The sequence below is a fragment of the Penaeus vannamei genome, chromosome 22, assembly GCF_042767895.1.
Source record: "Penaeus vannamei isolate JL-2024 chromosome 22, ASM4276789v1, whole genome shotgun sequence".
Lineage (NCBI taxonomy): Eukaryota > Metazoa > Arthropoda > Malacostraca > Decapoda > Penaeidae > Penaeus > Penaeus vannamei.
Window position 1 is genome coordinate 634,698 of NC_091570.1, and position 25,000 is coordinate 659,697.

The 25,000-nt window shown below is 45.7% G+C and overlaps 1 protein-coding gene across 5 annotated transcripts in view; it reads right to left on the reverse strand.

The window, feature by feature from the left end:
- Positions 1-25,000, reverse strand: part of Pi3K21B (phosphatidylinositol 3-kinase regulatory subunit alpha) — a 612,638-nt gene that overhangs the window by 572,519 nt on the left and 15,119 nt on the right. For all 5 annotated transcript variants that reach the window (XM_070136335.1, XM_070136332.1, XM_070136333.1 and 2 more), the window contains exons 3-4: positions 18,056-18,135; positions 16,336-16,438 (exon numbers count right to left, since the gene is read on the reverse strand). In XM_070136335.1, the coding sequence (XP_069992436.1) occupies positions 16,336-16,438; positions 18,056-18,135 (183 nt within the window). The remainder of the gene's footprint in view (positions 1-16,335; positions 16,439-18,055; positions 18,136-25,000) is intronic.

The window sequence follows — 25,000 nt, forward strand, 5'->3', positions numbered from 1 at the left end:
TTCACACACACGCACATGTAAACAAACACGGAAAGCTTTTCCTTTTCCCCTTCTACTTTCCTCTCTCTCTCTCTCTCTCTCTCTCTCTCTCTCTCTCTCTCTCTCTCTCTCTCTCTCTCTCTCTCTCTCTCTCTCTCTCTCTCTCTCTCTCTCTCTCTCTCTCCCCCTGTTCCTCCTTTCCTCAATTCCTTGTCTCTCCCTCCCTTCCTCTCTCAATCCCTTTCCTATCTCCTCTCCCTCCCTACCTACCTCAACCCATTCTCTCTCCCTCCCCTCTTCCCTCCTTCAATCCTTTCTTTCTTCCTTCCTCCCTCCTTCTCCCTCACCCTCGCCCTCTCCCCCTCTCTCTCTCTCTTTCTCTACCCCACTCTTTCCTTCTATCCCTCTCTCTCCCTCCCTCTATCCCGCTCTCTATTTCTAACCCTCCCTCTATCTCTATCCCTCCCTCCCTCTCTCTCTCTCTCTCTCTTTCTCTCTATCCCTCTTTCTCTCTATCTCTCTATCCCTCACTCCCTCGTCCTCTCTCCCTCTTCCTCCCTCCTCCTCGCTCCTTCTCTCCCTCCTTCCCTCTTTCCCTCCCCCCCCCGCCCCCCCCCCCCCAGAGGGGCCGGGCCGTACCCAAAACTCCGTCGGCCGACTCAGCAAATGTCAACCCGATCTTGCCATTCTGATCGTGGCAATAATTCACCGATTCCCATCCAGTCCTGTGTCGCGGGAGCCGTCCCCTATCCCCCTTCTTCGTTCGTCCCTCTTCCTCTTCCTCTTCCTCCCTCCTTTCTTTCCTTATTTATTTATTTATTTATTTATTTATTTATTTATTTATTTATTTATTTATTTCTTCCTTTCTTTCTTTCTTTCTTTCTTTCCTTACTTCCTCCCTTCCTCCTGTTCGCTTTCATTAGCAGCATGTATAATACTAACATGGCCAACAATTACAATACGAATATGAAACACATAACGAAACTAAAGACAACATCATAATAACAACGCACATTTTCCTTTTTTTTTCTTCGGCACCAACAGCACTCCATAAAAGGCGACCCAGAGACGATACGCCAGACACAGACACGAAGGATTATAACAGGTCGGAAGAATCGCCCCGGCTCGGAAAGTATTGATGAAGGTCAGGGACGCAATCAGAAAGACTCGGCCAGAAAGAATAGAAGAAGAAGATAAAAGAAAGGCGAGATGAAGAATATCATAAAAGAAAGACGAGATGAAGAGGATCATAAAAGAAAGACGAGATGAAGAATATCATAAAAGAAAGACGAGATGAAGAAGATCATAAAAGAAAGACGAGATGAAGAGGATCATAAAAAGAAAGACGAGATGAAGAAGATCATAAAAGAAAGACGAGATGAAGAAGATCATAAAAGAAAGACGAGATGAAGAAGATCATAAAAGAAAGACGAGATGAAGAAGATCATAAAAGAAAGATGAGATGAAGAAGATAAAAGAAAGACGAGATGAAGAAGATAATAAAAGAAAGACGAGATGAAGAAGATCATAAAAGAAAGACGAGATGAAGAAGATCATAAAAGAAAGACGAGATGAAGAAGATCATAAAAAGAAAGACGAGATGAAGAAGATGATAAAAGAAAGACGAGGTGAAGAAGAAGATAAAAGAAAGACGAGATGAAGAAGATCATAAAAGAAAGACGAGATGAAGAAGAAGATAAAAGAAAGACGAGATGAAGAAGAAGATCATAGAAGAAAGACGAGATGAAGAAGATCATAAAAGAAAGACGAGATGAAGAAGAAGATCATAAAAGAAAGACGAGATGAAGAAGATCATAAAAGAAAGACGAGATGAAGAAGATCATAAAAGAAAGACGAGATGAAGAAGAAGATCATAGAAGAAAGACGAGATGAAGAAGATCATAAAAGAAAGACGAGATGAAGAAGATCATAAAAGAAAGACGAGATGAAGAAGATCATAAAAGAAAGACGAGATGAAGAAGATCATAGAAGAAAGACGAGATGAAGAAGATCATAAAAGAAAGACGAGATGAAGAAGATCATAAAAGAAAGACGAGATGAAGAAGATCATAAAAGAAAGACGAGATGAAGAAGATCATAAAAGAAAGACGAGATGAAGAAGATCATAAAAGAAAGACGAGATGAAGAAGATCATAAAAGAAAGACGAGATGAAGAAGAAGATAAAAGAAAGAACAGAAGAAGAAGATCATAAAAGAAAGACGAGATGAAGAAGATCATAAAAGAAAGACGAGATACAAAGAAGAAAAAAAAAACACATGCAAGAAAGCCCCCCCACCCCCTACCCCCCACCCCGACCCCCGATCTCGCCCATGGCTGGAAAACCGTAAACAAAGGCAGCCAAGTCGCGTCTTTATCAAGCCATCGCCTTTAGGATTACGTAACCCCGGCGGCGGGTTGGAAATGTGCCTTTTGGTATTAAACACGTGGTATTATTCCCCTCCTCGCCGTGTCCCCTTGTCGTGCCAAATGCCTGGTATCCTCCTTGTTCGTCTTGTTCTTTGGCATTATGGTATTATTCCTATTCCCTATTCCCTACCGTACTAGACGTGCCTGGTATCCTCCTTGTTCGTCTTGTTCCTTGGCATTATGGTATTATTCCTATTCACTATTCCCTACGGTACTAGACGTGTGGCCTTATTACAGTGCTATCATAAACACAACACCACCCGTGTCTGCCCCGCCCCACAGTACTAAAAAAATGGTATTCCTTATTGTAAGGAACTGCCCCTGAACATCTATCTTTTGCCATTAAATATTCTTTTACATTATTCCAAATGCCCATTACCATTACTACTTCATTTCTTGGCACAAAATATTACCCGTGCTCATACCCGTCAGAACTCTTTATCATTAAGCATGTGGTATTAACTCCGCTCACCTGGCACGCAGGTATCGCACACACGCCACCGCCCCTCCCTGCCCCTCCCTGCCCCTCCCTACCCCGTTTACGTAAGGGCACCGTACCTGTCCTCGCCCGGGCACCGCCACTCGCCTTATCAGCTTATCGATCTCCCTTCTACGCATCGCCGACGTCTCTCCCCTTGTCTTATCTCCCCCTTTCTGCGCGTCACGGCCCCCTTGCCCTCCTTATCTCCCGCCGAACGTAATCGGACACCTCGGGGCCATTCCGTGTTATCGCAGTGCCACCTGTTCTGCCTCCACAACCCATAAATCACGAGCAACAAGAACAAGAACGCGAAAAACAAGAACGGCAACATACCCGGATTTCCAAGCCGTTCCCACTCAAGGTCTATATATAAGTATTTATATAGAGTCTATATATAAGTATTTATATAGACCTTGTTCCCACTTACGTTCCCTGACACTGCCCACGTCGGTCTCCCTTCGACCAAATCCTTCGACATTGTCTTTGGCGTATTTTAACGTCCCTCTCACCATCTCACACTCATCCCGACCTCCGTGCCTTGCTATCCTTTCTCATTATCCTCCTATACCTCCCTCCTCTCTCCGTCTTCAATACATCCTATTTAATCCCTCCCCAACCTTTCCCCGTCCTTCGTATCCTCCTTAATTCTCCACCGATATGCATCACGCGTGTCCCCCTCCCCACCTCTTTCCCCACCTCCTTCCCCACCCCCCGTCCCTCCCCCTCGCGCGCCTCTTTCAACCAATCAGCGTCCGGACAGCCGTGACGTCACCCGCAGTCACTAGAGGTCAGCCTGTTACACAAGAATCCCCACTAATCCCTGGAGTGACAAGGGCCAAGGTCCTTTCCGCCACGCACGCTGACAGCCCTCGGGACCTTCGCACGTATCCAGACACAGAAACGGCGCAAAAAATGTTACCAACGTGAGCGACACAGTAAAGTCCTAAACATAAAGCTCGAGAAAAATAAATAAAAAGAGAAAAAAAACTTCCTTCCACTGATAAGGAATATATTTATGTAAAATAATCTTATTCTACAAATAAATATAATTGAATGACAAGCAAAAATCTGACCAACAGTAGCTGATTAACCCGACGAAACAAATCATTCCCCTCGAATAAACAAAAACAAAAAAACACGCCCATTACATAACAGAAGCCAAGGGGCGTGACAAGAGGGGGCGTGAGAAACCCAAGCCAAAGAGGTCATCGCGAGAGAAGATACGGGCGATAACGATAAGGGCGATAACGCGAACCAACAGCACGTACGGGTGTCACTACGGCAAACACGACATTTTCTGTAATTACAAGCCCCCTTCTTCCGGCTTGGGCAATGGCAGCGCCCGCGGGTTGTTGGCGCCGAGGGTTGTAATGTTTGTCAACCGCGGCGCCTCCAAGGTTCCTGTTGTGTCTGAATTCACCGCCGGCGAATGGGGCCACGCGGGCGCAGCGGCCGGCTTCGAGAGGCCGGAAGAAGCGAGGATTTATTCGTTTTCCGATTGATCATAACGGTAATAATAGTAATAAAATTAACAACAGTAATTATCATAATGTTAATATATAATAATAACATTAACAACAATAATAATAATAATAATATTAAAAAATAATAATAACAAAAATAATAATAATATTAACAACAATAATAATAATAATAGTAACAATAATAAGAATAATGATAACATTGATAATAATAATAATAATGATAACAATAAAAATAACAATACCAAAAACAATACAATAATAATGGAAAACAATATTAACAATAACACCAATAATAATAATAAAGATAACAATAATAAAACAACGATCGTGGAAACAACAACATCAGCAACAACAACAACAACGCCACAAATCATTACAATCGTCCATACACACGTGCCTCATTCACCCCACCCACCCCACCCCACACCCCACCTCCACCCACCCACCCACCCACCCTGCCCCCTCCATCCCCCCCCCCATCTGTCCCTCTTCCTCCCCAGAATCCCCCCCCCCCCCCGTCCACGCAGACTGGCGGCCCTCCTCCCCTTCGTCCCCTTCGCCGGGGTTACCTCCTCCGGCTTGGTCCTCTGCTGCCGCCCGTACGTATTCCCTCGTGCAATATCCTGGGGGGGCGCGGCGGTGGTTTCGCCCCGAGTCCGCCTGTAGATTCGGAAATATTCGCGTCGTGGGATATTATGCTCGCAATCTCGCTCGCAATCTCGCTCGCTCAGTGTCTTGGCTGTTGATTTGTGTCTGGCGAACTGTATTATCTGCCTGTCCGTCTATCGGCCTTTCCGTGTGTCTTGGCTATTTCACTGTTCCTTGTCTGTTTGTCTGCCTGGTTTCTCTTTCCGTCTTTTCTGTCTGTTTGTCTCTATGTCTGCTTTATGTCTGCCTCACCCTCAACCTACCAGTCTGTCTGTGACGGTGCCTGCCTGCCTGCCTGTCTGTCTGTCTGCCTGTCTGTCTGTCTGCCTGCCTGCCTGTGTCTGTCTGCATGCCTGCCTGACTGTCTGTGTCTGCCTGCCTGCTTCCCTGCCTGCCTGCCTGCCTGCTTCCCTGCCTGCCTGCCTGCCTGCCTGCCTGCCTGCCTGCCTGCCTGCCTGCCTGCCTGCCTGCTTCCCTGCCTGCCTGCCTGCCTGCCTGCCTGCCTGCCTGCCTGCCTGCCTGCCTGCCTGCCTGCCTTCCTGCCTGCTTCTCTCTCTCTTGTGAATCCTATCAACGAAGGCTTTTGTTTTATCGCCTGCCTGAAAACCTGAAAACCGATGCCTCGCAATTCTTCCGCTTTGGAATATCTCCGAAGTACCAGGCGATGATTTTCTCCTTTCTTCTTCTCCCCATCTTTCCTTTCTTCTTTTCCTCCTCCTTCTATTCTACTTCTTCCTCCTCCGTAACTGACTCCTCCTCCTTGACCACCTTCTCTTTTTCTTTTCTCCTTTCTTTCCTCTTCGACTCTTCTTTCTTCCTCTTCCCTATCCCTTCACCTTCTTCTTCATCCAATTCTTCTACTTCTCTTCCCCTTCCCCTTCAACCAATTCTTCTACTTAATCTCTTCCCCTATCTCTTCCCCTTCTTCTTCACCCAATCTTCTTCCTCCTCTTCTTCTTCTCCCATCTCCCAATCCTTCCTGGTTCTGAAGTAACTCGACATATTTTCACTTTCCAATCACACGAATTCTAGCCCCGCCCACCGCAATCACATCACCACCCCAGTCGTTTCAAGCAATGCAAGTTTTCGGAAAACCGGTTTCTCCCGGGCCAAGACGAAGAAGTAAAAGTAGAATAGCAGTAGTAGTAGTAGTAGGAGTAGCAGAAGTCAAAGAAGAGGAGTAATAATAATAATAATAATAATAATAATAATAATAATAATAATAATAATAATAATAATAATAATAATAATAACAATAACAATAATAATAATAATAATAATAATAATAACAATAATAACAATAATAACAACAACAACAACATCAGCAACAACAACAATAATAATACGACAATGCAGAGAAAGAAGAAGAAATAGAAGAATAAGAAGACGACAAAGAAAAAGAAGAAAGCAGAAGTAGTTAAAAGAGGAAAAAGAAGAAGAAAAAGAAGACGGAGGCAAAGAAGAAGACGAAGGTGAAGAAGAAGAAGAAGAAGAAGAGGACGAAGAAGAAGAGGACGAAGAAGAAGAAGAAGAAGAAGACGAAGAAGAAGGCGAAAACGACGAAGGCGAAGAAGAAGGCGAAGAAGAAGACGAATACGACGAAGACGAAGACGGAGGCGAAAAAGAAGACGAAAACGACGAAGGCGAAGAAGAAGAAGAAGAAGAAGTAGAAGACGAACACGACGAAGGCGAAGAAGAAGAAGGCCCTCCTCCCCGGGGTCGGTTTACACTCCCCTTCTCCCAAACTTTCAATTTTGCGGAGAAACGACCGCATATTTTCCCCCCTTAACGGCCTTCGGGTTTTCGCTGCGCCGGCGTATCGCTAGCATATTTACGGTTTCATATCTCAGGGTGTAATCTTCCGTCATCATTATCAAAATCAAATATATATTGATGCGCCATATATATTGATGCGCGAGCGGAGGGAAAATGCCTTGGAAGTCGCATATTTTTTTCTTCTTTTTTGCTTTTCCTCCTCCTCCTTCTTCTTATCTTTTCCTTGATCTATCTCCTTTTCCCTTTCCCTTCCTCTTTTTCTTCTCCATCCCTCTAACTTTTCTCTTCTTCCTCCTACTTTTTTCTCTCTCTCCTCCTTACTCTCCTTCCTCCTTTTCCCTCTTTCTCTTTCGCCTCCCTTCTCTCCCTCTTCTTTTCTTTCTCTCTCTCTCTCTCTCTCTCTCTCTCTCTCTCTCTCTCTCTCTCTCTCTCTCTCTCTCTCTCTCTCTCTCTCTCTCTCTCTCTTTCTCTCTCTCTCTCTCTCCCGTTTATTCTTTCTATCATTTTGTCTCCCTCTCACATCCGTGACTCTCTCCCCCCATCCCTCCCCTCTATCTAATATACGTGGCGACGACGACGACAACCGGTAATATCATATACGGAAAGGAAAATATATTTATGATCCGAGCTGGCGCTGTACCCTCTCTCTTTCCATCCTCCCTTCTCCTTCTTTCTCCTCCTCCTCCCCTTCCATTCTCTCCAATTCCCCTTCCTACCCTCCCCATCTCTTGCCCATTCCCCTCTTTCCTTATTCGTCCTTCCCTCCTACTATCCACCCTTCTCCGCCTGTCCCTTCTTCTCTCAACGCCCTCTCCACCCCTTCCCTCACCCCTCCCTTCCCCCACTGTCCCTCCCCTTCTCCCCATGCCTCTCCACCCCTTCCCTCACCCCTCCCCCCTTCTCCTCACGCCTCCACCCCTTCCCTCTCCCCTCCCCCTCTCCTCACGCCTCTCCACCCCTTCCCTCTCCCCTCCCTCTCCCCACGCCTCTCCACCCCTTCCCTCACCCCTCCCCCTCCCTTCCTCTCCCAACCCCCTTCCCTCTCCCCTCCCCTTCTCCCCACGCCTCTCCACCCCTTCCCTCTCCCTCCCCTTCTCCCCATGCCTCTCCACCCCTTCCCTCTCCCCTCCCCTCTCCCCACGCCTCTCTCCACCCCTTCCCTCTCCCTCCCCTCCCCCTTCCTCCCCCTCCTTCAACGCAAATACGCCTGGACGGTGAATTCAACGGGGATAAGATTCCCATTTCACGACCCTCGATTCTCCGGGTCATAGGTCGACCGTCCCGTTCCCTCTTCGCGGGGAGTATCGACCATACCTACGTCCCCATCGGTCTTCCTCCTTCATATCCATCCCTCAACCCCCCCCACTCCCCCTTCCCCCCCCGTTTTCACATCCCTCGAGTGCGCTGTCTCCCCTCGGAACACACCTTCCCCTCCTCCTCGATCCCTCTATTCCTCCCCCTATCTCCATTCCTCCTTCCTCTCCCTCCCCCTCTTACCCTTCAAATCCCCACCTCCCATCACCCATCCCTCCTACCAACCCCCCAACCCCTTCCCTCTCTCCCCCCACCTACCCTTGTCTTGCTTCTTGCCTAAAAAAAAGATAAATAGGAAAAAAGGAAAAAAGGAAAAAAAAGGAAAAGAGAGATAGAGAGATAGAGAGATAGATAGATAGATAGATAGAGAGAGAGAGAGAGAGAGAGAGAGAGAGAGAGAGAGAGAGAGAGAGAGAAAGAGAAAGAGAAAGAGAAAATGAGAAATAAAAAGAGAGAAAGAGAGAAAGAGAGAGAGAGAGAGAGAGAGAGAGAGAGAGAGAGAGAGAGAGAGAGAGAGAGAGAGAGAGAGAGAGAGAGAGAGAGAGAGAGAGAGAGAGAGAGAGAGAGAGAGAGCGAGAGAGAGAGAGAGAGAGAGAACCCCGCCTGTAGCTGTCGGCTGCAGTCCGGCCCCTCGGCGCGGCCTGTCGATGGTCCCTAATAACTACATCGGCGACGAGCGATTGACGTCCCCGGATGTAGGTTGGGAGCGTTTTCCTTCCTCGCCTCCCGTACTCTTCTTCCCTCTCTCCTCTCCCTCTGTCTCCTCTCTCCTCTCCTCTCACTCCCTCCCTCCCTCTCTCTCTCCTCTCCCTCCCTCCTTCCCTCCCTCCTCCTTCCCTCCCTCCTCTCTTCCTCTCTCTCTCCTCTCTTCCTTCCTCCCTCCTTCCCTCTCTCCCTTTCTTTCTTTCTCTCTATCTCCTCTCCCTTCCGTTTTGGGCACTTTTCCTTTCGTCCCCTTGTCTTTTATTTTTTTAATTTTTTTTCAGAGAGAGAGAGAGAGAGAGAGAGAGAGAGAGAGAGAGAGAGAGAGAGAGAGAGAGAGAGAGAGAGAGAGAGAGAGAGAGAGAGAGAGAGAGAGAGAGAGTGTAGATGTGTATGTGTGGGTGTGCGTGTGCGTGCGTGCGTGCGTGCGCGCGTGTGTGTGTGTGTGTGTGTGTGTGTGTGTGTGTGTGTGTGTGTGTGTGTGTGTGTGTGTGTGTGTGTGTGTGTGTGTGTGTGTGTGTGTTTGCGCGTGTGCGTGTATGTGTGAGCGCGCCCTCACTCTTGAGTGTTTGATACAGATATAACTTGGTTAAAACTGAAAACAGCACTACTACACGGAAGCAACAGATCATTCAATACCTCCACAAATATGTAAATGAGTAAATAAATAATCTATCAAACATAAAACACTCATAAGGTCAAAAGTCACCAAGTAAGATTCTAACCCAAACCACCCGGCAAAAATCCCAAACTCAGGGCAAAGGGAAATGAATAAAGACAGAAAAGACGTAGAGGAGAGGAGGGGGAGGGGGGAAGAGGAGGACGAAGACGAAGAAATGGGAGGAGGAAGAGATAACTGGGACTGGGAGAAGGAGGAAGAAGGAGAGAGCGGAATATAAAGAAACACATGTGAAGAGAAAGGGCGGATGATGAAGGCAGAAATGGAGTCGAGGAGAGACCGAGAGAAGTGTGAATTATTGAAGGAAGAGGAGAGGTGGGGAAGCATAGGGAGGAGAAAGGGGGGTAGTGGAGAGGAGGGCGGGGGGTTAGGACGCAGAGGGGAGGCGGAGGTGGAGAAGCAGAGTCAGAAGACGAAAACAGAAACAATAGCAGGGGAATGGAGAATATTAAGAAAAGGAGAGAAGACTGACATGATAAAATAAAAGAAAAATACGAGAAGAAACTGAAGTGTGAATGGGGAGGAGGAGGAGGAGGAAGAGGAACGCTGATGAATGAGAAGGGGCGTGCATCCGTGTGTGAGTGCGTGCGTGCGTGCGTGCGTGCGTGCGTGCGTGAGGATGGGCGGGAGGGAGGTCAAGAGGGTGGGTGGGGTGGGGTGGCCGCTTTTCAATCAGGGCGGCGAGCAGCGGGGCGTGTGTCGATCAATATTTAATATCCGAAATTTGTGAAAAAATAAAATAAAAATGAACTATAAAAAAGAGAAAAAAAATCGAAGCAAGAAGAGAAGAAGAGAAAAAAATCGAAGCAAGAAGAGAAGAAGAAGAAAAAAAATCGAGGCGTAAACAAGAAAACGAATGAGAAAAATAAAATCATAAGATCCCAAAATATGAAAAGAAGAAAAAAGGAAAACATTCCTTCTCAGGTCGCCTCGCCGCCAGTCAGTCGCAAGGCCTAAGGCTGTCTGCGGCATAATGAAAGAATATTATGGAGAACCTTTGCCGTTTTATTTTTCGACGGCACCTGCTCAGGCCCTTCCCTTTCCCCCTTCTTCTCTCTTCCCCTCCCTCTCTTTACTCCACTTCACACACGCACACACACACATATATATACTGTGTGTGTGTATGTATGTATGTATATATGTATGTGTATATATATATATATATATATATATATATATATATATATATATATATAGAGAGAGAGAGAGAGAGAGAGAGAGAGAGAGAGAGAGAGAGAGAGAGAGAGAGAGAGAGAGAGAGAGAGAGAGAGAGAGAGAGAGAGAGAGACGAGAGAGAGAGAGAGAGAGAGAGAGAGAGAGAGAGAGAGAGAGAGAGAGAGAGAGAGAGAGAGAGAGAGAGAGAGAGAGAGAGAGAGAGAGAGAGAGAGAGAGAGAACAGTAAGGAAAAATAAAAAGCTATTAAAGAGGAGGATATATGGGGGTGAAGGAAGTTTGAATGGGAGGCGAAGAGACTACGAGGAAAAAAAAAGAAATGGGAGATGCTTTTCGAAGTTAATTATTATTATTGTTGTTGTTATTGTTATCATCATTATCATCGCCATCACTAGCACCATGATACATCATTATTATCATAATCTTTATCATTTATTTTGTTTTTGTTATGATCATTATTTTATCATTATCATCATTATCACTATCATCAATCTTATCAATATCATCATCATTTTACCATTATCATCATCATTACTATTATCATCACCATTATCCCCATGATGATTATTACTATCATCACCACCATTATCATTAAACATCATTATCCTTCCCTCCCCCACCGCCCCACCCCCCTCTCCCCCTAACCCTCCCCCCCCCCATCCGCCCTCACACTTGACACACTTTAACCCTTCCTTCCTTCTTCCTCGCCCCGTGACGTCACTTCCTCTAACGCTGACGTCACGGGGCTGACGAAAAGGGCCCCCTCCTTCCCGCAGCCGCCATACGCAACGGCATCCTGCGTCATGTGCGAGGTGGGGTGGGGTGGGGTGGGGGGTGAGGGGCTTCCTGTCCTCCTTTTGCGCGTCCACAGGCTAGGATCCTTGCTCTGCTTTGGGGTACTGCGTCTTTCTCTCGGCGACGATCATCCCGATAAAATCATCATCATCATCATCACCATCATCACCATCACCACCAACAACACTAACACTAACACTAACACTAACACTAACAATAATAATAATAATAATAATAATAATAATAATAACAATCATAAAAATAATCATGATAATAATAATAATAATAATAATAATAATAATAATAATAATAATAATAATAATAATAATAATAATAATAAAATAATAATGACAATTATCATCATTATCATGACTATTATCATTGCTATCATAATTATTGCTTGGTCTATCCCTGGGTATCGAGCCGTTTAATTGATCCAGGGATAGTAAAATAGCAATAGTAATGATGATGATTATGATGATGATAATAATGATAATGATAATAATAATAATAATAATAATAATAATAATAATAATAATAATAATAATAATAATAATAATAATAATATCAATAGCAACGATAATAACAACAATAATAATAATAATAACAAACAAAATATGATGATAATGATAATAATGCTGATCACCATAATAATACTGATAACAAGAGAAACAAGAAAAAAAAAGAAGAAAGGTATAAGCATTTTTACTCCGCCTCTTTCTCTACGAGATAAAGATGTCAATAAGTTACCATACTTCCGATACTTGACCTTAAAAAAACGGGGGTATGGCTAAATTTTTGGTCGTAATGGAAGGTTATTCTATATCCAATGGTATGTAAGATTTGGTATGTAAAGTTTATCGAAGTACAAATCCATATTGACATGTGCGCTAGCCTAAAATATACACATTTGTCGAAAATTCTGGAATAAAAAATAATGTAGAAAATGGAAATCTGTCCATTCAAGAATCCAACCAAATTTGATGACTTGATAAAGAAAAGAGGCTGTGACTTTTCAAAAACGTCTGGATAAGGAAAAAAGTAAGGAAGGAGATTAAACAGATGAGCAGAAACAATATGGCCACAGCATGTTGCGGTGAATACTGTAAATACTATAAAGTAAAAAAAATAGCCTCAGTGTGGCTAAAGCTCCTCATTTCTCCACGCACCACCCCTCCCTCCCTCCCTCCTTCCCCCCTCACTTCCCTCCTCCCACCCTCCCTCCCTTCCCTCCTCCCTCCCTCCCACCCTTCCCTCCCTCCCTAACCCTCCTTCCTCCCTCCCTCCCTTCCCTCCCTCCCACCCTTCATCCCTACCTTCCCTCCCTCCCTCCCTCTCTCTCTCTTCCCTCCTCCCTCCACCCATCAGCCAAGCCCCTCCCCTCCCTTCTCCCCCCCCCTTCCACCCACCACCGACCCTCCACCCTCCTCTAAGCCAAGCCAGGGATTCGCGAGCACACGAGCCCCCGGTACCTTCTTCCGAGAAAGCTGCTCGCCAGACTTTCATCTTGGAGCCATTGTTACATCCCCGTGTAGGGAGCTAGCTCGTCGCTTGCCCGGTCCCTTGGCAATGGCTCCCTCCCTCTCGCCCTTCCGTTCTCCTCCTTCCTCTCCTATCCCGGTCTTTTTAGAGTCTTTTCTTTCTTTTCGTCCACGTTGGCTCCTTCTTCATTGCTATTCCTGTTCCTTCTCCGCTATTCCTGTTCCTTCTCCATTCCCTCATTTGTATCCCTGTTCCTTTCGGTTTCATCTCCTCCCGTTTCCATGACTTCCCTTTCTTCTCTCCTTCTCTTCCTGTTCCTTATCCCCATTTTCATCAAATTTCTACCTTTTTTTATTACTTTGCTACCCCCCTAAAAAAGAGATTCAGATTTCCTACACTTTGTCCTTTTTCTCTTCTCCTTTATCACACATTTTTCCTCCTTCCTTCCAATTCTTTCTCCTCCTATTACTTCCCTATTACTTGTTTTCCTTTTAGCATCAGGTTCTGCACCCGATGCTCCTTCCACTCCAACCCAACGCCCCTCTCTCCCTCCAAAGACGAAATTGAAGAAAGAAAAGAATAAGAGAAGGAGAAAAGAAGGAGAAAAAAGAAAAAAATGCATAGGACGAAAACAAGAAGGTGAAAGGACGAACACGATAACAAGATGCACAGGTCTGCGTCACTGCGTGGAAGGGAGCATGCGAATAAAGAAAGAAAAATTAAGAGAACAGAGACGAACAGAGGCAGGGAAAGGAAAACAGAATAGCAACGAGTAGAGAAAGGAAAATAATAGAATAGCGACGAATAAATGAATAGAAAGGAGAAGAGAATTGCGACGAACAGATGATGAGAAAGGAGAATGAGAATGATAAAGAGAATATCGACAAACAGAAGAGAAGCGAGAAGAGAATAGCGACGAATTGAGACAGAAAAAGAAAAGAGTATCGACAAACAGGAAGAGAAAGGAGAAGGGAAGAGCGACGAGTAAAAAAAGAGAAAATAGAAGAGAATAAACGCGAGCACAGGAAGGGAAAGAAGAAAATAACGACGAATTGAAGACGAAAAAGATGACAATAACGACAAAAACGAATCGAAGACGAATATGACGAGTTGACAAGTCGAAAAGAAAAAAAAAGAAGACGCAATGCATCAAAAGACTCGAAGAAAAAATAATTTAAAATGCGCAAAAAGAGGAGGAGGGAAATGAGAAACGGGGAAACTCCCCTCGCCAACGCAAACAAAGAGGAGAGCCCTCGTTCCCACGAAGACGGCGGCGCTGAAGAGGTGAGACTCCAAAATAGGCCTACCTCGCTCGATGCACGGGTCCCCTCCCCTCCCCTCCCCCTCCACCTTTCCCCTCTCCTCCTTTCCCCTTTTTCTTCCCCTCGTCGCTGCCACTGCCTTTCTTCTTCTCTTTCCCTTCACCCTTAATAGTCACTCGAATCCCTCTCGATGCGGAAAACGTCCGTGGACGAATACGTACAGCCCGCCTGTACAGAAAGACAAATGCACACAGGAGCGCACGTACGGAAACACATAGGCCTACACAGACAGACAGAGATACATTGTCTATATAGATCTTGCAGACACAGGCACAGGCGCACGCACGCGCACGCGTACACACACACACACACACATACACACACGCACACGCCACTTTCCCCACCAACATCCAGGGCCATCCAATCAGCGAAAGGTGGGAGAGGAAGAGGTAAATGAAGGCGAAAAGGGAGATGAACCGGAAAGAGAGAAAATCGAATTCTCGATATCGACCTCAGCCCCCCCCCCCCCCATCTCCCTTCTTCCCACAACCTCTATCTATTTTTTTCTTGGAGGGGCGGTGTGGGGGGGGGGGAGGTCACGATCCCTATGTGCGTAAGGTCAGCATCATTATCAATGGATAAAGCTAAGGATAATCTTGAGCAGAATGGAAAAATAGAAAGCTAATTCTATACAAAAACGACGAGTAGAACTTACGAGAATGATATCCGTATGTTTGGCTGTCTGTCTGTCTGTCTGTCTATCTCTCTCTATATAGGTAATAGATCAAAAGATATCCCGAAAACAGAATATCTGCACAGAAAAAAAATATTTGCAAGCCATGTTTCAGCAGCTAGCACATTCCAATCAAATCTCAGCAAAAAGCATGATTTATAAGTATTGCGGCGACTGGCTAAAACAGATTTATTAACAATCCGAATCCTTAACTATAAAAACAAGAAAATTGCTGAGAAAGAGGGAATGGAGGTATGGAAGGTTGAGTGATATGAGTGGAGGGTGGGAGGGAGGGAGGGAGGGAGTGAGGGAGGGAGGGAGGAGGGAGGGAGGGAGGGAGAGAGAGAGGGGAGGGGGAGGGGAGGGGAGGGAAAGGAAAGGGGAAGGGAAAGGGGAAAGGGGAAAGGGGAAAGGGGAAAGGGGAAGGAAGGGGAAAGGGGAAGGGAAGGGAAGGGAATGGACGGAAAAGGAAGAGAAGAGAAGGGAAGTCGAGGGAAGGGAGGGAGTGGGGGCGTGGAGTGGAGGGGAGGAACAAGACACCCAGTTGCCACGCCCCAAAACCCACTCGATAAGCGATATCCGCCATTGCAGCTCCCGAGGATGCGGTGCCGTCCACGTATTTCTTCGGCTAAAGGGAATCCTTTTTTTATCAACAAGAAGGGTATTCCCGTTTCTTCTCGGGATATCATTTCATAAAGATTAAACAATATTCATTATGGGAAATTATACTGGATCCAATTGGGTTTGTGTCATTCGAGACTATATATATAGACAAGAGTACATAAACATAAATGGAAAAGTATGTGGGGGGATATCACACTTTCGTACAAAAACGAGGGTCTAGTAAAAAGAAAGAAAGAAAAAACGCTAGCAATCCCTTTTCTGAAATCCAAGGGAAAATGCTGTAAGCAGTAAGGACGAATAAATTTATGTTAGTCTGTCTATTTACTGGTTCTCGTGTTCCCGTTTTCTGTATCGCAGACTAGCTAAATCTTCATAGAAAATCGATAAACTACAGCACAGACCATAATAAAATGATATCGCGCTATACTGGCGACATAATAATAAATCATGGAACAATATAATATTTATAGAATAAATATCATTATGAACAATAAAACACTGATTAAAAAAGATCATCACAGATACCTTTAGAAATCTATTTTGAGAGTAGTATATTCCTGAACGCTTCCATATACATTAATATTTATGTCTAGCAGTACCGGGATTTCATGTTCTCGTACGCATTATCATTTTACGTTTGAGAAAATAAATATATGAATGAGAACGAAAAAAAAAAAACAAAGCCGGGAAATCTGGAAATTTCCAATAATACCACTTTCACTTTTGGTGCCACGACAAACCCTTTCCTTAAAAAACTTTTCACGTTAGTACTTACTGTGAGGCGTTGAGCTCAAGGAGGAATTGTGCTGGGCAGCTGATATGTAACCAGAATCCTCCCCTGTTGACGACGCACTGTTCCAGCCAAGGTTCATGTAGACCTGTGGGCAAGAAGGCGGTCGTCTTAGAGCTTATTTCTTCGAGGTGTTGCGAAGGATGCGTAGAATCTTGCGGCCAGCTTGTTAAAATGCTGCGAGGAGGCCGACCCAACGAATATTCAGAGATACGGACATGCGTATGTACAGAAATAAATACATATCCGTCTAACTTTCTCACAGATCTACACTTATCTATACATCTAACAGCTTGATATGCATTACTAGACTGATATACATGCATTCATTATTACGTATATGCATGCCCTTAATTATGAATATTCATTGGGTCGGGCCTTGCACAGTTCAAACAAAGTAGCCGTTGAAGTCAATAAAAAAAAAACTATGAGGCTACCTTAGAGAAGATCTACATATGAATACAGACGGTCTAACATACGTCATACTGTATAGTCCATATTAATCGGTTCTTGTCAGATACTCTAGAATAAAAACAAAAACAAACATGATCTCTAAACTATATAACAGTCTAAATGTACTTTTTTTTCTTTTTTTGACAAAAATATTCCTGTAGTTCAATCATTTATATAATACGTATTCCTCACTCATTTTTAGTGCTAGTCATAATTCTACGAACAGGATATCAGTAATCTCCCTGTAACGCACACAGTGCAGGTGTTTCTGTTAAGAATAAGTAAGCCGACCTAATCATAATGATTATCTTACTTTAGCCGAATTTATAATGCATAAAGAGAAATCGCTTACAATAGGGACAGCTCACATACACAAACACTTCATTCCATAATCCCTCTTAAAATACTTAAACTCCTTTCCCAAAACCAGTTCATTTATACATATCTATTCCAATACCTAGGCCATCCTCTCACCCCTAACCCCCCCCCCTCAAAAAAAAAGAAAGAAAGAAAGAAAGAAAGAAAAAAAAATCTGGCACGAAAAAGCTACCGAATTTCTGGGACATCACAGACTGCTCCGCCAGCTGATAAGGAGTCGAGAGGATATCCTGCCAAACAGTCAGACCTGATAAATCTTAGGCAATGGCGAAGGAGCAAGGGCGTGTGACATTTGCCCAGGGAAATTTATCTCCAACCTAACGCTCGCTCGCTCCAAGTCCGCCATGAAAATCTATTCTCTCTCTCTCTCTCTCTCTCTCTCTCTCTCTCTCTCTCTGTCTCTCTCTCTGTCTCTCTCTCTCCTCCCTCCCTCCCTCCCTCCCTCCCTCCCTCCCTCCCTCCCTCCCTCCCTCCCTCCCTCCCTCCTCCCTCCCTCCTCTCTCTCTCTCTCTCTCTCTCTCTCTCTCTCTGTCTCTCTCTCTGTCTCTCTGTCTCTGTCTCTGTCTCTGTCTCTGTCTCTGTCTCTGTCTCTCTGTCTCTCTCTCTCTATTCTATTCTAAATCTATTCCTTTATTAAGGACAGAAACACTGACAAACACGAGGGGAAAAAAAACATGAATGCAAATATCATAAAGAAACAATATCATTGTTGTCGTCATCACTATAAACATCATTATATCATCAATATAACCTCTCCTATTTATCATTACCACTACCGCTGTTACTAACGCTCATCAATACAAATTACACGACTAACATCCACATAAAAATAAATCAAAATTCGCCCAATATACACGTATTTCCCTCAACGTACCTGCGGATTCCCCGATATCTCAGGGGGAGGCCGACACCGAGGCATCCGCAACTGGGAACCGTTCAGCACCAGGAAATAGCCTGCGGATGGAGAGATGGGTTAAGACTCTTGCTAATGGGATTTATAATAGGATTAATGGGTTTGCAGAGGGGGAGAAGGCGTGGATATGGACAGTGATTGGAAATACACTGGTTTCACTCACACACACACACACACACACACACACACACTCACTCACTCACTCACTCACACACACACACACACGCACGCACACACACAAACACAAACACACACACACACACAAACACACACACACACACAAACACAAATCGACACATACACACGCGCTTCCTTTGAACTTCAAATCATCGCCATGAATCATCATTCTCTTGGAAAATGAAATCTATCTCGACGTCCCTCCGAAACAGACTAAAAACCCCCACACAACACTCACAAAAAAACCCTCGATCAAAAAATTAAAAACAAAACAAAACAAACAAAAACAAATAAACCAACGAAAGGGAACCCCCCCGTAAAAAAAAAAAAGGCTACCAAACTTGTTTCATCGACCTGATCAGCGCCCAAGGAAGTAAACAGAAGCCCCCCTCGACGTGAAAGGAGCACCGAGGTCCTCCCCGACTTCTGGCCCCCTTCGTGAACCCGACGGCGACGCGGTCCTGCCAGCCGCTTAAGACGTATCGATTTCTTCCGCCGCCGCCTGCATGACCGCCCGTTTACGAAGCGAAAAGGCCGGTAATGTATGGTGATGATGCGATAGTGATGGTGGTGGTGAATGATGACGATCATGGTGGTGATGATGGTGATGATGATAAATGATGGGGTGAATGATGGTGGTGGTGGTGAATGATGATGATGATTAATAATGGTGATGATGGTGATTGATGATGATAAATGATGGGGATGATGGTGGTGGTGAATGATGATGATGGTGACGAGGATTTGATAATGGTGATGATGATGATTGATGATGATAAATGATGGGGATGATGGTGGTGGTAGTGAATGATGACGATGATGATGAATGATGATGATGGTGGTGGTGAATGATGACGATGATGATGATAATGATGGTGGAGGTGGTGAATGATGATGATGATTGATGATGATTGATGATGATGAATGATGGTGATGATGATTGATAATGGTAATGCTAGCGATGATGCCAATAATGATCATAATAATCCTGATAAGAATGACAACAAAAACGAACACCCAAGAAGCAACGCCGACAACAATAATAACATGAACAAAAAAAAATACATAAACAAATAATTACATGAATAAAAAAAAAAAAAAATGAAAATAAGGACGTTCTTTCGCCTTTGCCTGCCCTGCCTTTTAAGTTCCGAGTGTGCATGCGCGCGCGTGTGTGTGTAGGCGTCTGTACCCAGAAGCCTGAACAACACACTCAGACTTCGCCGTACTTGAGCTCGGGTACGTCGGTAAATGTACATGTTTGGAAGAATTTCATCGCTAAAAACACCAACAGACATAATAGCTTTATATATGAAGACCTACTACACCTGCAAAACATGTGGACACGCACTGCTGAGCAAAAACATATTGGCATTTCTGCAACACATGGCACTGACCTACTGACCAACAACATATACATAACTTTAAGCAATCAATGCGCATTTGCTCTCAAACAAACCACTTTTTTTCGTTTTTCTTCTTCTTTCCCTTACTCTCATTTTCGACTGAAATTAAAACTATATATAGGCCTACCCAAGTCTTTGTCTTGGGTAGGCCTACATATGAAATACACATTTTATATTTTATATTACTATTAACATCATCATCATTATTGTTATCATTATCACCATAATCATTACTATTCACTTATTTATATTTGTCTTGATCTTAATGGATTACGGTACATGGCACGTATTGGAGAGAGATAGATAGATAGATAGAGAGAGAGAGAGAGAGAGAGAGAGAGAGAGAGACAGACAGACAGACAGACAGACAGACAGACAGAGAGAGAGACAGAGAGAGAAACAGATTATACAAAAAGAGCGAGGTTGTAATCAATCACTCGACCAAACAAGCAACGAATGTACCAATTAACCAACAAACCAACAAATCTGCGAGTCAAACAACCAATCAACGACCAACCGACCAACCAATCCGCGAATCAACGACCAACCGACCAACCAATCCGCGAATCAACGACCAACTGAATTGTCTAATCCGCGAATCAACGACCAACCGACCAACCAATCATGAATCAACGACCAACTGACCAACCAATCCGCGAATCAACGACCAACCGACCAACCAATCCGCGAATCAACGACCAAACCCGATCTCAACCAATCCGCAATCAACGATCAACCGATCCACCCAATCCGCGAATCAAGGACCAACGGACCACCCAATCCGCGAATCAACGACCAACCGACCAACCAATCCGCGAATCAACGACCAACCGACCAACCAATCCGCGAATCAACGACCAACCGACCACCCAATCCGCGAATCAACGACCAACCGACCAACCAATCCGCGAATCAACGACCAACCGACCAACCAATCCGCGAATCAACGACCAACCGACCACCCAATCCGCGAATCAACGACCAACCGACCAACCAATCCGCGAATCAACGACCAACCGACCACCCAATCCGCGAATCAACGACCAACCGACCAACCAATCCGCGAATCAACGACCAACCGACCAACCAATCCGCGAATCAACGACCAACCGACCAACCAATCCGCGAATCAACGACCAACCGACCAACCAATCCGCGAATCAACGACCAACCGACCAACCAATCCGCGAATCAACGACCAACCGACCAACCAATCCGCGAATCAACGACCAACCGACCAACCAATCCGCGAATCAACGACCGGTCCGATCTAACTAAGAATCAACGACCAACCGACCAACCAACTACGAATCAACGACCAACTGACCAACCAATCCGCGAATCAACGACCAACCGACCACCCAATCCGCGAATCAACACCACCTGATTCAACCAATCCGCGAATCAACGACCAACCGACCACCCAATCCGCGAATCAACGACCAACCGACCACCCAATCCGCGAATCAACGACCAACCGACCAACCAATCCGCGAATCAACGACCAACCGACCAACCAATCCGCGAATCAACGACCAACCGACCACCCAATCCGCGAATCAACGACCAACCGACCAACCAATCCGCGAATCAACGACCAACCGACCACCCAATCCGCGAATCAACGACCAACCGACCAACCAATCCGCGAATCAACGACCAACCGACCAACCAATCCGCGAATCACCCAGCCAAGGCAACGCGAGCGAGCGGCCAACAGCGGCACCGCCTTCCTCTCTCGACCTTAATGGAACCGCGCGCCGCCTTTCGCAAAATCAAATTTCCTCGCTTCCATTTTCCCTCTTCGGCGGTTGTTTTTCTTTTCTTTTTTCCTCTTCTTCTTTATTCGTCCGTTTTCGCTTCACCGAAAAGGATTTTGTGTTGGTTCTTTTCTATGATGGAACCCTGTATTTTCGTCGATCTTTTCTCGTGTTCCATCTTCTCACTTTCTCTCTTCCTTCTTACTCTCCCGCTCTCCTCATCTCTCCCTAGCCTCTGTTCCCTTCTCCCACCACCCAATTCTTTCATTCTATACCTTCTTACCGAGGCGAAAACACACTTGGAAGGTTGGTGCTAACTGGCTATAAGCAATACGCCCGTGCAAATCGTTTAATTTCAGCTAACCACCACCGCCGACCACTGGTGGTTACCAATCACATCAACAAAAAACAACAACAAGAACATACAATCCCAATAACGATAATAAAATATAACATTGATTCCTTACAGAGACGGAACGACTTGCCCTTCGAATATCCTACTTTCTCGGAGACAAAAGAGAAGAAGAAGACGAAGAAGAAGACGAAGAAGAAGACGAAGAAGAAGAAGAAGAAGAAGAAGAAGAAGAAGAAGAAGAAGAAGAAGAAGAAGAAGAAGAAGAAGAAGAAGAAGAAGAAGCAGCAGCCAGGGAGGGTAACATAAACCATCCGCATAAAAGTGCTTTTATTCATGTTCATCAGTGTGGTTACATTACCTGTTCGGATTCCTCGTGTGATTTCCTTTGTGCAAGTGATCTTTTATTTTATCTAAAAGTCCATTTGTAAGTTTTATTTCTTCCATTTCTTAAACCATGATAGATGTCATCAAATGCTGTTCGCCTGATGATCAAAGTAATTACATCATTGTCAATAATAAACCATCAAATAAAAATAACAAACTGTAAAGGATGTGAGTCAGCCTCAAGAGCTGAGGGGATTGTTGTTCTCTTCCTTGCTCGGTCTCTCTCTCTCTCTCTCTCTCTCTCTCTCTCTCTCTCTCTCTCTCTCTCTCTCTCTCTCTCTCTCTCTCTCACTCCTCTCTCTCTCACTCCTCTCTCTCACTCCTCTCTCTCACTCCTCTCTCTCACTCCTTCTCTCTCACCCTCTCCTCCTCTCACTCCTTCTCTCTCTCACCTCTTCCTCCACTCCCTTCTCTCTCACTCCTTCTCTCTCTCACTCCTTCTCTCTCTCTCTCTCTCTCTCTCTCTCTCTCTCTCTCTCTCTCTCTCTCTCTCTCTCTCTCTCTCTCTCTCTCACTCTTCCCTCTCCCTCTCTCTCTCACTTCTTCCTCTCTCTCTCTCTCTCACTTCTTCCCTCTCTCTCTCTCTCACTCTTCCTCTCTCTCTCTCTCTCACTTCTTCCCTCTTCTCTCTCTCTCTCTCTCACTTCTTCCCTCTCTTCCTCTCTCTCTCTCACTTCTTCCCTCTCTCCACTCTTCCTCTCTCTCTCTCTCTCACTTTTCCCTCTTCTCTCTCTCTCTCACTCTTCCTCTCTCTCTCTCTCTCTCACTTCTTCCCTCTCTCTCTCTCTCTCTCACTTTCCCTCTCTCTCTCTCTCTCTCTCTCTCCACTTTCCTCTCTCTCTCTCTCTCTCTCTCTCTCTCTCTCTCTCTCACTTCTTCCCTCTCTCTCTCTCTCACTTCTTCCCTCTCTCTCTCTCACTTCTTCCCTCTCTCTCTCTCACTTCTTCCCTCTCTCTCTCTCTCACTCCTTCCCTCTCTCACTCCTTCCCTCTCTCACTCCTTCCCTCTCTTCCTCTCTCTCTCACTCCTTCCCTCTCTCTCTCTCTCTCTCTCTCTCTCTCTCTCTCTCTCTCTCTCTCTCTCTCTCTCTCTCTCTCTCTCTCTCTCTCACTCCTTCCCTCTCTCCCTCACCCTTCCCTCTCTCTCTCTCTCTCTCTCACCCTTCCTCTCTCTCTCTCTCTCTCCCTCACTCCTTCCCTCTCTCTCTCTCTCTCTCACCCTTCCCTCTCTCTCTCTCTCTCTCTCTCTCTCTCTCTCTCTCTCTCTCTCACTCCTTCCCTCTCTCACTCCTTCCCTCTCTCACTCCTTCCCTCTCTCACTCCTTCCCTCTCTCACTCCTTCCCTCTCTCACTCCTTCCCTCTCTCACTCCTTCCCTCTCTCACTCCTTCCCTCTCTCACTCCTTCCCTCTCTCACTCCTTCCCTCTCTCATTCACTCCTTCCCTCTCTCACTCCTTCCCTCACTCACTCCTTCCCCTTCTCTCACTCCCTTTCCCTCTCACTCCTTTTTCCTCTTCACTCCTTCCTCTCTCACTCCTCCTCTCTCACTCCCTTTCCCTCACTCCTTCCTCTCTCACTCTTCCCTCTTCTCGCTCCTTCCCTTCTCTCACCCTTCTTCCTCTCTCACCTCCTTCCCTCTCTCACTCCTTCCTCTCTCACTCTCTCTCTCTCTCTCTCTCTCTCTCTCTCTCTCTCTCTCTCTCTCTCTCTCTCTCTCTCTCCCTCTCTCTCTCTCTCTCACTCACTCCTTCCCTCTCTCTCTCTCTCTCACTCCTTCCCCTCTCTCTCTCTCTCTCTCTCTCTCTCTCTCTCTCTCTCTCTCTCTCTCTCTCTCTCTCTCTCTCTCTCTCTCTCTCTCTCTCTCTCTCTCTCTCCTCCCCCTCTCTCTCTCTCACTCCTCCCCCCTCTCTCTCTCACTCCTTCCCTCTCTCTCTCTCTCTCTCACCTTCCTCTCTTCCTCTCTCTCTCACTCCTTCCCTCTCTCTCTCTCTCTCTCACTTCTTCCTCTCTCTCTCACTCCTTCCCTCTCTCTCTCTCACTCCTTCCTTCTCTCTCTCTCTCTCTCCTCTCACTCCTTTCCTCCCTCTCTCTCTCTCACTCCTTCCCTCTCTCTCTCTCTCTCACCCTTCCCTCTCTCTCTCTCTCTCACTCCTTCTCTCCTCTCTCACCCTTCCCCCTCTCTCTCTCTCTCACTCCTTCTCTCTCTCTCACTCCTCTCTATTCTCTCAATCCTTCCCTCTCTCTCACTCCTTCCCTCTCTCTCAATCCTTCCCTCTCTCTCAATCCTTCCCTCTCTCTCAATCCTTCCCTCTCTCTCAATCCTTCCCTCTCTCTCAATCCTTCCCTCTCTCTCAATCCTTCCCTCTCTCTCATTCCTTCCCTCTCTCTCACCCTCTCGCACACTTCTCTCTCTCTCACTCCTTCCCTCTCTCTCACTCCTTCCCTCTCTCTCACTCCTTCCCTCTCTCTCACTCTCTCGCACACTCCTTATCTCTCTCTCACTCCTTTTCTCTCTCTCACTCCTTTTCTCTCTCTCACTCCTCCTCGCTCTCTCTCTCTCTCTCTCTCTCTCTCTCTCTCTCTCTCTCTCTCTCTCTCTCTCTCTCTCTCTCTCTCTCTCTCTCTCTCTCTCTCTCTCTCTCTCACTCCCTCTCTTCCTCACTCCTCTCTCTCTTTCACTCCTCTCTCTCTCTCACCTTCCTCTCTTCTCTCAATTTTTCTCTCTCTCACCCTTCTCTCTCTCTCTCTCTCTCTCTCTCTCTCTCTTTCTCTCTCTCGCTCTCTCCATCTCTCGCTCTCTCTCTCTTTCTCTCTCTCTCAGTCTT